This window comes from Lissotriton vulgaris, chromosome 9 (assembly GCF_964263255.1).
Source record: "Lissotriton vulgaris chromosome 9, aLisVul1.2, whole genome shotgun sequence".
NCBI classification, from domain to species: Eukaryota; Metazoa; Chordata; class Amphibia; order Caudata; family Salamandridae; genus Lissotriton; species Lissotriton vulgaris.
In genome coordinates this window covers 343,083,575-343,098,241 of record NC_141697.1, presented here as the reverse complement: position 1 = coordinate 343,098,241, position 14,667 = coordinate 343,083,575, and the positions used below count along the sequence as shown (strand labels likewise).

Sequence of the window (14,667 nt, the reverse complement as noted above, 5' to 3'; positions counted from 1 at the left end):
TTGCATCTTCAAAAATGTGCACGAACAGTTTGTGCCATTCCTCACTTAATCAACCCCCAAAAGTTAGAACTATTTTTATGCATGTTAACCGTACAATAAAAAAAAAAATCCTCATCTATGCTGTATGTTAAGTTAAAATAAACGCTGATGTCATTCTATGTTTTTGTCTTGTCCTGCTTAGATTATGAAGATATTTTTCATTGTTTCAAGTGGTTTTGGTCATTTCATACAGTAATGCATTTCTTAGTGTGGTGTGTCAGACACTTTCTTTAAGTATTCTCGGATGCCCTTTCTCTATATAAATAATAAAAATGCACATCATGGGGGACTTTGCTTTGGCTTTAATTATCGTTTGTAAAATATAAAACATGTCACCCCATAAAATACATCGAATGTCATTATCATACATTATTGGTTTTCCACCATTGACAAAGACAAATTAATTCTATAATGCATTATAGCAAGATATAGTAGATACCACAGAATCGTGGCCCTGTAATTTCATTTTGAGTGTCCACCAATATTTACAAATTGTTACACAAATATGCACGAGGTTGAATACAATGCTGGACACTTTCACTGATTACAACAAAGAGGCTTTGCCATTTCCGGATTGTTAAAATGTGCTTGTTTCCTGAGATGTTGACAAACTTGCTGGAGACAGTCCAGTGCTAGGCCCATCTACTTTGCCTTACCTGTCCCTAGCAGGGGCAGTGATGGGTCTTCATGTGTGATGTCATAAGAAGCGTCCCCCATCTCGTTGCTGACTGCACTCTCATTCGCCATAGTCTTCTGACTCCTTGTGAACAGGTTCTGCAACTTCTTGTTGTATCTAAAGGGAAAAGTGGCTTTAGTAAGTTATCTTCACAAATGGAGGTACCATTGTTTACCAGAAGAAGAATCCTGGTGAAATCCACTTTTTAATGTGAATCCATTGTGACAAAGAACATGTGTAGTTACAAACTTTTATGGAGGTGAAAACTTGCATCCTGGTGCGTCTGTGGGCTGCTTCCGACCAAACCTTAGGTGACAACCAGCATCAGAAACGCAGTTTAAAGATCTCACATCATCAAAGAGATTTTTGTACAGATTCCGGTGGGTTGTGGGAGAGAGGTGAGCTGTGGCTGAGCTCCCACACTGCTCAAACACACCACGGCTCTAGGAGGGCCACTAACAGGGTCGGACTGGCTTGTAGGGCAATAAGGCTGTGCCCGATGGGCTGCTCTGACAGTGTGTGCCGTTTTCCGGCTGTATGTGGGCCTGTTTTATGGTCTGCATTTTTCTGTTGATTTCATTGATATTAAAATTAACGTTGCCTGCAGCAGGCACAAATCAATGCAACCTTCCATATCTTGAAAAATACTATATTAGCGGGTCTTTACAAGTTCAAAGCGACCTTATTTTGCAAGCATGGGCCACTTTCTAGCTAACTTATTCTGTGATGGGGGTCTCTTTAATTTTGGTGCCCAGGCCTATTTTCTCTCCCAGTTTTACTGAAGGGCATTCTTGGCTCACATTTGCCCTTGATAGCATGGCCCAAATTTAGTCAATGTTTAGCATACCTAAGCAAACAACAATAATAACATTAAATAAATAACGTAACATGACAAAATCGAGCAAGATTTGAAAAATATAAGGGGCCAAGTGTGCAAAGGGTAAATTAGAGGGTTTTCAAATGGAAATAAAACTTTTTTCTATGTACTAAGAGTTTTTAGCTGTTCAAAAAAGTGTTTCTGAATAAGTAAATGTGTTTAGAAATAATAATGCAGTATTTGGAAGGGGTGTGCTGTAGGCATCCCTTCCAAATATCGAATTAGTATGCTAACTAACAATGTTTAAAATCACATTGATATTTTACCAACATCTCAAAAGAGGTGTTAAACAATTTGCTAAAGAATAAGGGTCCCCATTGTGAATGTAAATTTTTTTTATGAGAGGTAGCAGTGCCTCTCCTCCCTCCCTTCGACTCCCACAAAAAGACTCTTTTCTTTTTAACAGCAGACCCACTTCCTTTAAGGGAAACGGGATACATTAAAAAACAAAAAAAGTTAGCTTTATTGAAAAGCAATCATAGACATCGTGGTCTGGTGACCGCAGCAGGGCACCATCCCAGCCTTGGCCTCCAATCATAGTGAGTCACAATTTGCAACCTATCTCATGAATATTTATTAGGTAGGTTGAATTGCAACACACTACACTTTAGGATTTTGCGAACTGCCCTATTAGAACATAGGTTGGTTCGCAAAATACCACACTGGTCACAGAACGTTTGTGACTAGTGTTAAGGACATCTGGCCCTAAATAAGCAAAATGGCACAAAATGTAGAAATTAGCAAAATAAATAAAAATAGCTTTTACAAATGTGTTAACATAAAATATGAATATTCTAAAGCAAGAACACATTGAGAATATTTACTGGTGGGGAATAAGCCCTCACATAAATTAGGGTACATCCATTGCCTTAGTTGATGCATGTTGCTTAATTGCACTGATATTCATTGAACCCCTCATTTATATGAAAACTTCAGGACTGGTTCTTAAAAACCTAGTCCATTTTAGGATAGCAGAAGGGATGGATATCGTGAGTCCCTACAAGCTAGGGTAGTAGGCTTTTTATGTTACAGTTCAGCTACGGGCACTTTTGGGATGAACAGACAGCCACCTCAGCAGGTAACAGGGTTCTCGTGGAACAGTGGCGGCCGGTGATTTTAGCGTGGAGGAAGGCGGAGGGGCACACAGTAGCAGACATACGCACTTATCATACCCATGCATTCACTCATGCGCACACACACACACACACACACACACCCACACACACACACACACACACACAGACACACACACCATCACAACACTCCCTCACTCAAATACACTAACATATATACATTCTTACATACACATATTGACCAAACATCAAAAAACTAAAATTACCTTCACTGCAGCTCTCTGGGAGGAAAGCCTCGGAGGTCCCTGGTGGGATGGGACTTCTGCCTTTCCTCATTGGCTGACCGAAGCCAAAGAGGGAAGGCAGCCGTCTCTCACTTGTACAGATTGGGATAGGGTCAGTGAGACTGCTGACCCCACCCCACTCCGTGATGAGATGTACTGATTGACACTTGGCTCTGGGGACTTCAGGGCTTAAAACTTAAGCTTCCAAGTATGAGGCAATCAGTGACCCCCCCCCCCCCTTTGTGGGTGGGGCCTCAAGTTACCTTTGCCAGGCTGAGGAGGTAACGTCCACAGGGCTGTGAAATCCTCAGCCTACTAAAGTGCGAATAAGGCAGCCAGGATCCTGCAGATTCAGCGCATCTCTAGCTCCTGGCTGCCTGACCTGAACATGAAAAGTGTCTTTTAAGCGGACCTATGTTCGGCCTGACAGACACTTGCAGACACCATTTTGTCTCGAAAAAGGTGGAGGACGTGGGCCCTCTGCCTGTACGTTCTGGTCAGGGCTGCAGCTGAAAAAGGCATTTATATCCCTGAAAGGTTGCTCAGGAGTCTCATGAAGGTTAGGACATACCTTCCTGTATTTGTTCCTTCAGGTAGGAGGGGTTATTTTTGATATTCAATCTTGAATTTAAGAATATTGGGCCTAACATGGGTTCTCTAGACAGGCTAGCATGCGGTTTCCAATTGGTAGGCAGATCTAAACCAATTCACAAAATTCCTTTGTGTGCAGAGATGTCAGATGGTTTAATGGCACCAATGTGCCTAACGTCATGCGATGCGCTTGACTCATTGAAATGAAATTTGATTTGTAGAGCGCATGGCTGCCCGAAAGCATCCCAGCGCTTGCTTAGGGAACCCGTCTTGGTATTCCACTGCGAGATAACCCATTACTGGGCATCCCTAAGGTGAAAGCCAGGCATCCCGCTGCGAGGGGCCATTGTGGAGATTAAGCAAGCTATTGCCCAGAGTTACAGAGTGGGACTCCATGTTTGGAATAGGCACCGAGGCGAGAATTGTCAGGTCCGGCGGAATTTGAGCCCAAGACCCGCCGAGGCGGGGAATTGAACCCTGATCCGGGCCAGACCTCTGCATCAGGGTCTGCCACTCCAACCACTTGAGCCACACTTCTCCACATTGATGGGGTGATGCATGCCATTCTAAAACAAACCATTGTGCTTGGATATATTTTGAGTCTGAGACAATATATGGTGAGACCTAGTGGAGGCTAGCATTACCTGCTTAATGAATATATTACAAAAGCAGGCTTATCAAAAAAGTAGGTATAAATATCAAGCCCATGGTCACGCAGCCACTACTACACCTTACTGAGAATTCTGTGGCAGAGGTTGATGACACTGAGGTCATTGATGATGAAAGGTAGAATGATTCCAAACTAGAATTTCCAGGGTACCTGTGAAGATGCAAAATACATGTCAGGAATTTTGGCACTGAATACTGGAGAATATTAACATGAAAATGAGTGATTCCCAGCAAATGACGCTAGTGAACCTAGTTTGGAACACATCTTCTTGGGATCTCCTTTACAGTAATAAGTCTTTGGGGCTGATATACAAAGCCATTTTACAATCGCAAATCATGTGATTCACAAAGCCAGAGGGTTCGTGACCACAAAATGGCTTTTGTGTAATGGCTAAACCTATTCTGCATGTCTAACAAGCATTTCTGAATCTCAAAACTGGTCTCATGCACCATTCAAAATAACAGTTAGCAGGAGTTGTGAAACTGGCATCCACTTTTAATTGCATGTCGCAATGGTGCGTATCAGTAATTTGCCACTGCAATTGCAATTGTAAACCACTGATCAGTTACCAACACCTCAAAGAAGGTGGTAACAGATTCCCAAATAGGAGAGTGTCTCCTTAGGACACCTTATCCTTGGTGAAACCTGTTGGGTGACCTTGGGGGAAGCAAGCAGAAGTCAAGTGGCTGCCTTATTAAAAATAAAAAATAAAAGTTTCCTGTTTGAGTATGCAAATACATGGATTAGGGTCTGCTGTTCGTTGCAGGCTACCATCTCTATTTTTGCAGCCAATATCCAAAATGGTTCAAATAGCGACCTCACATTTTCCACAGAGCCACTGCCACCATAGCACCCGAGCTATGACGCACTGTCAACGCCACCTTCGAATCCGGCACATTCCCCGATGACTGGAAAAGTGCAGAAGTCAAGCCCATCCTCAAGAAGCCCTCTGCAAACCCAACGGACCTCAAAAACTACAGTCCCATCTCTCTCCTCCCCTTCGTGGCTAAATTTACAGAGAAGATCGTCAACAGCCAGCTCACGAACTTCATTGAAGACAACTCCAACATCGATTCTTCCCAATCCAGATTCCGCAGCAACCACTGCACTGAGACTGCCCTCCTCGCTGCCACAGACAACATCCACATTCTCCTCGACCTAGGCCACACATGGACCCTCATCTTACTGGATGTCTCTGCAGCCTTCTACAACGTTTTTTATCACAGTCTCACCACCAGACTCCACAACGCCTCCGGCATGCAGGGAACTGCCCTCGACTGGATCCGCTCCTTTCTCACCGGCCGGACCCAAAGACTCAGATTACTGCCGTTTCTCCAAACCCACAGAGATCAACTGCCCCAAGGATCATCGCTCAGCCCCACCCTCTTTAACATCTACGTGACCCCACTAGCCGCCATCGTCAAACAGCATGGACTCAGCAAAGTATCCTACGCTGATGACACCCAGCTCAATATCTCCCTCACAAAACAACCCAACACCACCAAACTCAGCTTCCAGGAAGGAATGAGAGACGTTGCATCCTAGATGAGCAACAGCTGTCTGAAGCTCAACTCAGAGATGACAGAAGTCCTTGTCCTTGGAACCACCCCTTCAGCATAGGACAACACCTGGTGGCCCTCCTCCCTCGGCAGCCCCCCTACTCCCACAGACCACCTCCAGAACCTCGGCATCATACGCAACTCCTCCCTTACCATGACCTGACAAATCAACGCTGTCCCCTCCTCCTGCTTCAACACCCTCTGCATTCTTCGTAAGACTTTCAAGTGGATCACTCTGAATCCAGAAAGACCATCACCCACACACTCATAACCAGCAGACTGGACTATGGAAACACCCTTTATGCCAGAATCAACAATAATGGTGTTCCTCGAAGGTCCACGGGGCTCCCTTGGGAGGCAGCATAGGGCAGGCAAAATAGAATACATTTACATAAACAAAGCTATTATATATTAGTATGTTTTTTTAAAATAATGACCTTTATTACATTTCCCTACACTTTACCACAGAGAGATATCCAGCCTGGCAGTAGAGATTGGTATCAACAGATGAAAAATAGCTTGTAATAGATTTACCTCAAAAAATCCACCTCAAAAGCTGCACCTCTTAACTGGGTGGGGTGGAGGCATGTACTTCAACAGGTGTCCCCAACCAGTCCATCGCAGGCTACCACTAGCTCCCAGATATCGTCAGAGTACTCACAGCCTTGAGTTAATTTTTAAATAGCAGCAGAGTCACATTTTCCCTTTAAAGTTAAGGAAAGGCTGTTTTTATTTTACATTATCATCAGGCTGCAGATATCAAGGCCTGATAATAAGCAGTGCTCAGTCTGATTTAAGACTCAGGTTAGGGCACAGAGGTGAAGAACTGAAGCACTAAGGTACTCACTATTGAAGTGTGAAACAAAATGATGTTCCTGAATGCTTTTAAATGGGAGAAAACTAAAATGAAATGTTACCATAGTGATTAAGTAAACCTCTTCATTTTATTTTTCTACCATTTCAAAGTGCTGTATATACAAACAGCAGGCCTCCTGCTCCAAGTGACCAGTGGACCCTGTGCCATATGTATAACTGAAAAATACAGTCATTGTTATTAAGTGGGAGAAATTTAAAGTGCAGAGAAATTTTCCATATTTTGACAATTTGTCTGCGCTTTATATTTCTTCCATTTAAAAGAAAATATTTGTATGTTTGTGTTATACATGTAACTGTGCCACATATGGCAAAAGGTATGTCTTGTGCCACATGTGCATATTGCACAGGCTGTCCCAGCCACATATATCACATTTTGTACGCACACATGTTCATACATCCCCAAAGACCACGCTCTCACTGACACACATGGCAGCCCTGTCATAGTCTCCTGAGTCAAATTATTTTTTCGGAGCATACCATTTGGTTCTATGGACATTTGCCTTAAAGTCAATGAAAATGGGTGTGAGCAAGTTGTTTAGCCTTCAGTCGCTCACAATGATTTTCATTGATCAGAAGTAGCCCTCATTACCGAAAAGGTTTGAGACCACTGGTCTACATCTAGGTTCAAATCTCCCATCAAAAATGTTGAGTAGCAAAAAAGTGGAAAGTTACACCTAGGTGTAGGAGTAGATCGACACTGAGTAAATCTACACATGCATATTTACCTTTGTGAATCGGGCCCATATTATTCATTTCACCATTGTTCTTTTAAAAGACAACTAGTGATGAGGATTTTGTGTCTATGGGTGACATATTAAATGTTATAATTCCAAAACAGAGCTTCTTCTTTCCTTTTTCTGTTGAAGCGATCCTTTAAGCATATGCAACCCATAAGCAATCATACCGGTTCCAAAAGAGAGGATGGTGCAACCAACAACAGCACAAATCCTTGATTCCCGAGAACAATTAGCATGTTATTCCACAGGTAAATGTTTATATGTTAAATGTTTCTCCTGTAACTGTAGTTCGGATCTGTGAAGTAGCCACAAGCACGACCATCATCTCCAAGAAGCAAGGAAAGGCAGCAGACTTAGGACTCAACCTAAGATGAAACCTAGGTAATACAAAACGCCCCAAAATTGCCTATTTGTAGCAGTGGTGCTGCAACAATTTTTGGAGTGGGAGGGCTGACATTAATGTAACATCACTGATGTCAGAGGGATTGTGAAAAATCCAGGCATTACACAGAGAATTTGTATAGCAAATGAGCCACACCAATTGAGCTGGAGAGTGGTAAAGGTGTAGTATGTAGCAGGTGGTCCATTTTGGAGCACACTGATGCAAATATATTACATAACCATGGCGTGGCAGCGCACTATCATTCAAAGACAGCATATTTTTCTTTGAAATAATAACAAGATTCGCACTCCAGTGCTTAATTTAAAGAAATAAGTGCCAGGTAAGGGTGGGCGTAAAATCCGTTTCGCGGGCGAATTTGCAGATTTTCCGCGATTTCGCGATCTGCGAATCTCGCGAAATCGCGGTAAAATCCGCAAATCAGCGGGGACGAATTTTCAGCCAAGCAAGGGTTACAGCAGCAGGTGCAAAAGTTGAACCTAATTTCTTTGTAACCTTTTACAAAAGGGTTACAAACAAATTATCTTCAACTTGGACACCTGCTGCTAATTGCTTCCTGGCGCCTCATTGCCTACTTGCAACTATTCTCTGACCCTGCTCTGACCCATGGAGCAGGGTCAGAGAATAGTTACAAGTAGGCAACGAGGCACCTGTCCAAGGAATTAAACCTCATCAGGAAGCACTTACAGATATAAAAAACAGGAAGAAGGGAGAGGATGGCAAATACACCCATTTTGAGTTGTCAGGAGGGGTTAAACTAAAAGAGACCTTTACAGCACAATTTTCATATGCATTTTGCTAAAAATAAAAAGCTGTATGTTCTGTAGGGGCAACTCAGGAATCTGGCCCTTCAGAGATCCGGCCTCTCTTTCTTTCTCTCATTCTCTCTCTCCCTCTCTCTTTCTCTCTCTCTCTATCTATCTATCTATCTATCTATCTATCTATCTATCTATCTATCTATCTCTCTCTCCCTCTCCCATAAACGACTGCATGGGTAACTTCGCTATGCAAGCGGCTCGCGAAGACACAAAAAGCCCCGCGAACACACAAAAAACCCTGCGAACACGCAAAAAAACCCCGCGAACACGCAAAAAAACAAAAAATCCGCAAATTTGCACAAATTCGCGTATCGCGAATTCGCAAAATTCGCCCATGCTTAGTGCCAGGACCCTCGTCAGGAGATCACTGCAACTTGGTCCTGCCAGCAGTGCCAATCAGAACTACCACAACCACTAGCCATCACACTCTTACAAGTGTGCCCATTCAGACTATTCAAGGCCCCTAAAGCTATGGCTTGGGTTGCAGGTGTAAGTCATTTTAAGGTATGTAGAATTAATAAACCACTGTTGGTGTGCTCATCTCTAAATTAGACAGACAGAGCCATCGTGTGACCGACTGTCATAATTGCCGGTGTTGACAATTAAGTGCAGGGGCTGAGCACCGGAAATCACAGTCACAAATTAAGCACTTACTGGCATGTGGTTTTACTATTAAAACTATATAGGGAACAAACGATAATGTATGGGAATTGGGATACACCAAACATCTATCATTTGTACATCACCATCTAAAGTCTCCTAATCTGTTTTCATCCTATTAAAAAAAAATGTCATCACAATACAGATTTACAAAAAAAAGTGCTTCATTTGTGCTTTCCAACTGATATATCATGAAATATATTTACAGTTCATTTACAGGAATTTAAATGTTTGTGTTACAAAAAATGCTGACATCGCACAGCTTATGTTCTCACCCCAGCTAGATTATCAAATAGTTAATTTGACAAAATTCCCTAACTTTGCAAAGAAAGCAAACACCAACCTACTTGTTGAAAGAATAAGCAACGATTTGAGAGAAGACATAGCTTGACATTTGACCTCTGTCTTTGAACCCATAGCAAATGTGACAAGATAAAACACAGTTTAAGGGTCTCCATATTGAAACTCCAGCAAGTTTATGCTGAAGACACCACTTTCCGCACCCATACTTCCAACGCCTATGATTTGAAGTGCATAAAGCATTCCAGCAGTACATTTCTTTTTTGCTATCAATATTTGCACTGTTACAAGCTGAGAGGTTGGCTATAAAGTACGCACAAGGAATACATAAAACAATAAGAAACAATGTCAAGTGAAGGGCCATTTTCAGCCTTATGAGTTTCATTGTTGCAGAATACAAACAGACCCCTACTTACACTCAGCTTTGCAGGTACTTTCCTTGTAAATATTAGTTTTAGAACAGTCAAGCGAAATTACGTGCTTCCCATGTAAAAGTATGCAGTGACGGATGCAGGCAATAAAAAGTGTGCAGTGACTGATGCTGCTAATAACAAAATGTCAAAACATGAAAATTGATTTCCGATCCAGACAAAAGAATGCCAATGCGGTACTGACTTTTCAAAAAGAGTCACTTGTTGTGTGACAGTAATAACAGTTATTCTACAAATAAAAAATGTTCGCAGCACCTTTTCATCTTCATTGGTATCCAGAGAACTCAGTACAAGGACATCGTAAAGTTCTTGGGGCTCTCAGCCAAAGGTATTTTGGGGGCCCCTGTTCAAAATAGCTTTGAATTTATGATCCAGTTTCAGCTCTTTTACTCCCTCTTTGTCCAGGTCACTGACAGCGCACAGGCACACTCCTACAGATTCTGAATGTTTTTACATCTAATATTCAGGGACAGTGACAATATTATACACAGCAGCAGCTCACTAATATTACTGCAGATAACCTCTGACACCCTCCCATTTCTCATATGTGAGGTTTTGTTTTGATCTAAAAGACACTTTTTTATCCTCTTCCATGCTCATGACGGCTCCCGGCCATCATGATCATGCCTGCGATTGGAATGTCCTGCACTGAGGCAGAATTTGCGCCGCAGTGAAGAGGTTATGGATGTTGCATGAAACATAAACACATTTGTCTGAAAAAGTTTGGATTAGAGTCTCACACATTACCAGCATTATAAATAAATGAAAGGAAAACGCTATTTGCAACAATCTTATTATGAATTATTCAAGGTCACCAGGGTAAGGCTCTCTGCAGAACAGAGCTGGTTCTCTCAGGGCCCTGAAAAGCTAGGGCCCTGGGCCAGAGCCCACTTTGCCAATGCCTTATACATCTCTGACTCAGTAGACAATCACTTGGTTAGGACCAAAAATAGACTTAGGTGCCCCCTAAAGTATGGATTGCAACATTTCACAAAATATCACTTAGCTAGTACCAATGGGCTAATTTTTAGAGGAATGTGTGTTTGCGGTAAATACATTATTTTAAAGCTTGTAGCGTCAGTAACACTGGTCAAGACTGGAAGCACTGCAGCTCTGAAAACTATACTTGCAGTCTCAATGCCTTGTACAGAGGGGAGAGAAACTCAAACCCAATCAGCTATGTCCTTCATTCTGATTATCACATGAATCAGAAATCTAGTGCAACACCAAGGAGGGGAAAGGGTAAAGTTGGCATTACTGGGAAGAGAATGTACTATGACAATAAAGTTAAAATCTTGGCCTTGATGAGCCACTACAAAAGGGGTTTCGGAGCATAAAAGCTTTAATTTTCAGTAGGGCTAGCCCTTTTTTCTGCCCACGGACTGGGATAGACATAAATCCGCCCTTCTACCAATAGTTAACTATCATAGGTACATCTTGGATGAAGGTGGCTCTGTCATCCTGATCGTACTATCCATGACATTTGACATTGTGTCTCACACAGTGCTCCTGAATAGACTGGAGGATTGTGGAATCAGGGCCCTAGCACTGAGTTGACGTAAATCTTTTCCTCACTAACAGACAGTAAATTCTATCAGGCAACACCTTTTTAACTCAAGTGCAGAATACCCCAGGGTTTCACACTCAGCCCAACGCTGGTCAATATATACATCTCCAGACAGGAAGCCCTAGTACAATCATTTGGATTTGATATAATCGCATATGGTGATTCACATTTGCTGATTCACATTTTTTGGTCATGGTGCCCGTTTCTGATGAGACAGATTGCATAAGACAGAAATTCAATGGTTGAATGAGAATGTCACCTGCTTAATGAACTCCAACTATCTCAAATTTAACAGCATTACGACTGAGATTCTGTGGCTCCACAATGAAACCAATTCATCACAGAACCAGCAGAATTGGGTGTGTCCTCTTTCCCCCACCAGTGCGGCATAGAATTTATGCATTGCCATTGACAACGAGCTATCCTTTGCAAAGCATATTGATAAGTTGCAGCCGTCATGGTTCTGGATACTTAAGACTCTTCAGGAAAATACTTCCTTTGGTTCCAACTTCTCCTAGACATACTTTAGTCCAGGTCCCGATATCTTCCAACCTGGACTACAGATATATTCTCCATCTAGGTATTCATAAATATATGATATATTTCCTGCAGATGGTGTAGAATTTAGTGGCATGCCTGACTTAATGTTCATTGACCATCCTCAGGCAGTCAACATGTAGGAATCGGTACCAGTTCTCAAACAGGTTATTTTTAAATGATACTGACCCACAAGGCTTTACAAAATACTGACTGATTCCACCCCCCCCCCTGTACATCAGAAACACATTTTTCAAATATCTCCCAATGGGACAATTACATTTTGTGTTCTGTAACCTCTTTGTGATTCCTACATTTAGGAAAAGCAAAACTAGATGTTGGTCCTTTGCTCCCACCCTCTGCAAAGCTATGGAATTCCTTTCCAGAAGAACTAAAAGCCATTACCCACCTCCTTGCACTTAAAAAGAAGCTTAAGACCTGGCTCATTCGTAAGAATACCATTGTACGATAAAAAGAATGCAGTCCTGACTCACACCACCTGGACACCATTTGGGATAGCAGCTGCGCTATACAAAAACTCATTGCATACATACATCCATACAAAATGCTTGTGATGGCATGTTGGAGATAATTCATAGCATAAGAGACACCCTGGGCAAAAATGCTTGCATATGCACACTAAAGGTAAATATTGGCATACAAGACACCTGTGGTAAAAATCTGGTGCTGGCATATACGGTACGAATGTTGGATTATCCAACTTCCAGGGCAAAATGCTGGTGTTGGCACACTGGATGTAATTGTTGGCATAAGGGGCACTCATGGCAAAGCACTGGCACTAATATAATGTAGAGAATTCTCGGCAATAGGGAGTACTACCACATCATGAGGTAGTGTGCATAGGGCAAGGGGTTGAGGCAGGCTGCCATGACAAAATGCTGGCTTTGACAAACTGGCAGTCATCCATCGAATATTCTGGCACTGGCATAGTGTATGTTATTCTTGGTATTGAGAGGCTCGAAGTAGATAGGGGGCATCCATGACAAATTCCTAGCCCAGGGACAATGAAAGTCATTATTGACATATGGTGGTACCTACTGCACATTTTGAAATAAAATGAGCGTCAACTCCTAGGGAACATCCAGCCTCACTGAAATGGTATACCAGGAAAGTGCTTTAACATTCCATGACTGCCCTTTTGAGTCTATAGTTTTTTTAACACATATGTGTGAAAACTGCGCTTTAAAATACTATGCTGACGCATTTTTGTTTACCTTTTTTTGGAGTTAAAAACCTACACTCATACTCTCCTAGAAGAGGTTAGGTACCCAAGCTTTGCTCACTCTCTGAAAATAGGAGCAAGTGTTACAACAAGCCACTTCCCAAAAACCACCTGTAACCTATGCAATATTTTACAAATCCTATTGTTGCCTGAATGTGAATTAAAAATTGGAAGTAGGGGAGATTAACTGGAGTTCGTTTTTTTTTTGTTTTTTTCAATTAATTCAAGGAAGTCTACCAGCTCCATCTTCTTATTTCTCTCCTCCTCGAGTCTAGTTTTTGCTTCAAGACTCACAGTTCTATTACTCTCAAGCTTTAAGGTTGCTAATCCTTCCTCTAATTCTTGGATCTTATTTCTTCTGGTTTTATTTTTGTAGGCCGCAAGGCTGATTAATTTACCCCTAATAAAGGCTTTGTATGCCTCCCATGCAGTTTGCCTCAAGGTTTCTTCTTTATTAATTTGAAAGAACTGTTTGGTTTCTTTTCCCAATTTTTCTAAGCAGCTACCATCTAGGAAGATTCCCCTATCTACTGTGTATCTGTGTGTATGCATTGCATTGCTACAATTAAGATGTAGGATCACTGCTGAGTGGTCCGATAGATGTGCTGGTATATGCTCAACTTTTTGTGTTGCTTTTGATAGTCCCTTATCTATTAAAAAATAATCTATCCTTGATGCGTGCCCCAACCTTTTATTATGCAATGTGTATTTATTGAAGTGTTCTTTCTCCCTCCATATATCAATAATACAGAGATCTTTAATACAATGATTCACCCACTCCCTCATTTTTGGTAGATTCGGACCATGTGTGGGTGGGAATCTATCTTTTAAGTCCAAGATTATATTAAAATCCCCTCCCATTATTATCGGGGCTTGTGCAGTTAAAAGCTGTGAGTACAATTTTTGTAGAGGTTCTGGGTCGTCTTGGTTGGGGCCATAATATCCAACCACTGTATACATGTTTCGTATTTTTCACCACTACCCATCTACCCTTTTTATCTACTTCTGAATCTTCAATCTAAGCTCCTATTGATTTCTTAATTAAGACCGTGACTCCTTTTACGGTGCAACTCTGGTTTGTACATACCCAGCTAGCTATCCAATTTAGATTTTTAAGGAACTTTCCCCATTCTTCTTTTAGCAAATGTGTTTCTTGCAATATTATTATGTCGCAGTCCACTATTTTCAGGTAGTCTAGTATTTTGGCCCTTCTTTTTTTCAATCTGAGGCCATTTACATTCCATGACACTATTTTAACAGACATTCCTTCTCACTTTTTTTTTTACCTTCCCTTCTCTCGTTTGTGTTTTCCTTGTGTTCTTATTGCAG

At 41.8% G+C, this 14,667-nt stretch overlaps 1 protein-coding gene across 2 annotated transcripts in view; it reads right to left on the bottom strand.

Moving 5' to 3' along the window:
* The window catches only part of LOC147690098 (sodium/potassium/calcium exchanger 4-like), a 558,445-nt gene that overhangs the window by 213,952 nt on the left and 329,826 nt on the right, over window positions 1-14,667 (bottom strand). For both annotated transcript variants that reach the window (XM_086937689.1, XM_086937688.1), the window contains exon 10: window positions 696-832. In XM_086937689.1, the coding sequence (XP_086793815.1) occupies window positions 696-832 (137 nt within the window). The remainder of the gene's footprint in view (window positions 1-695; window positions 833-14,667) is intronic.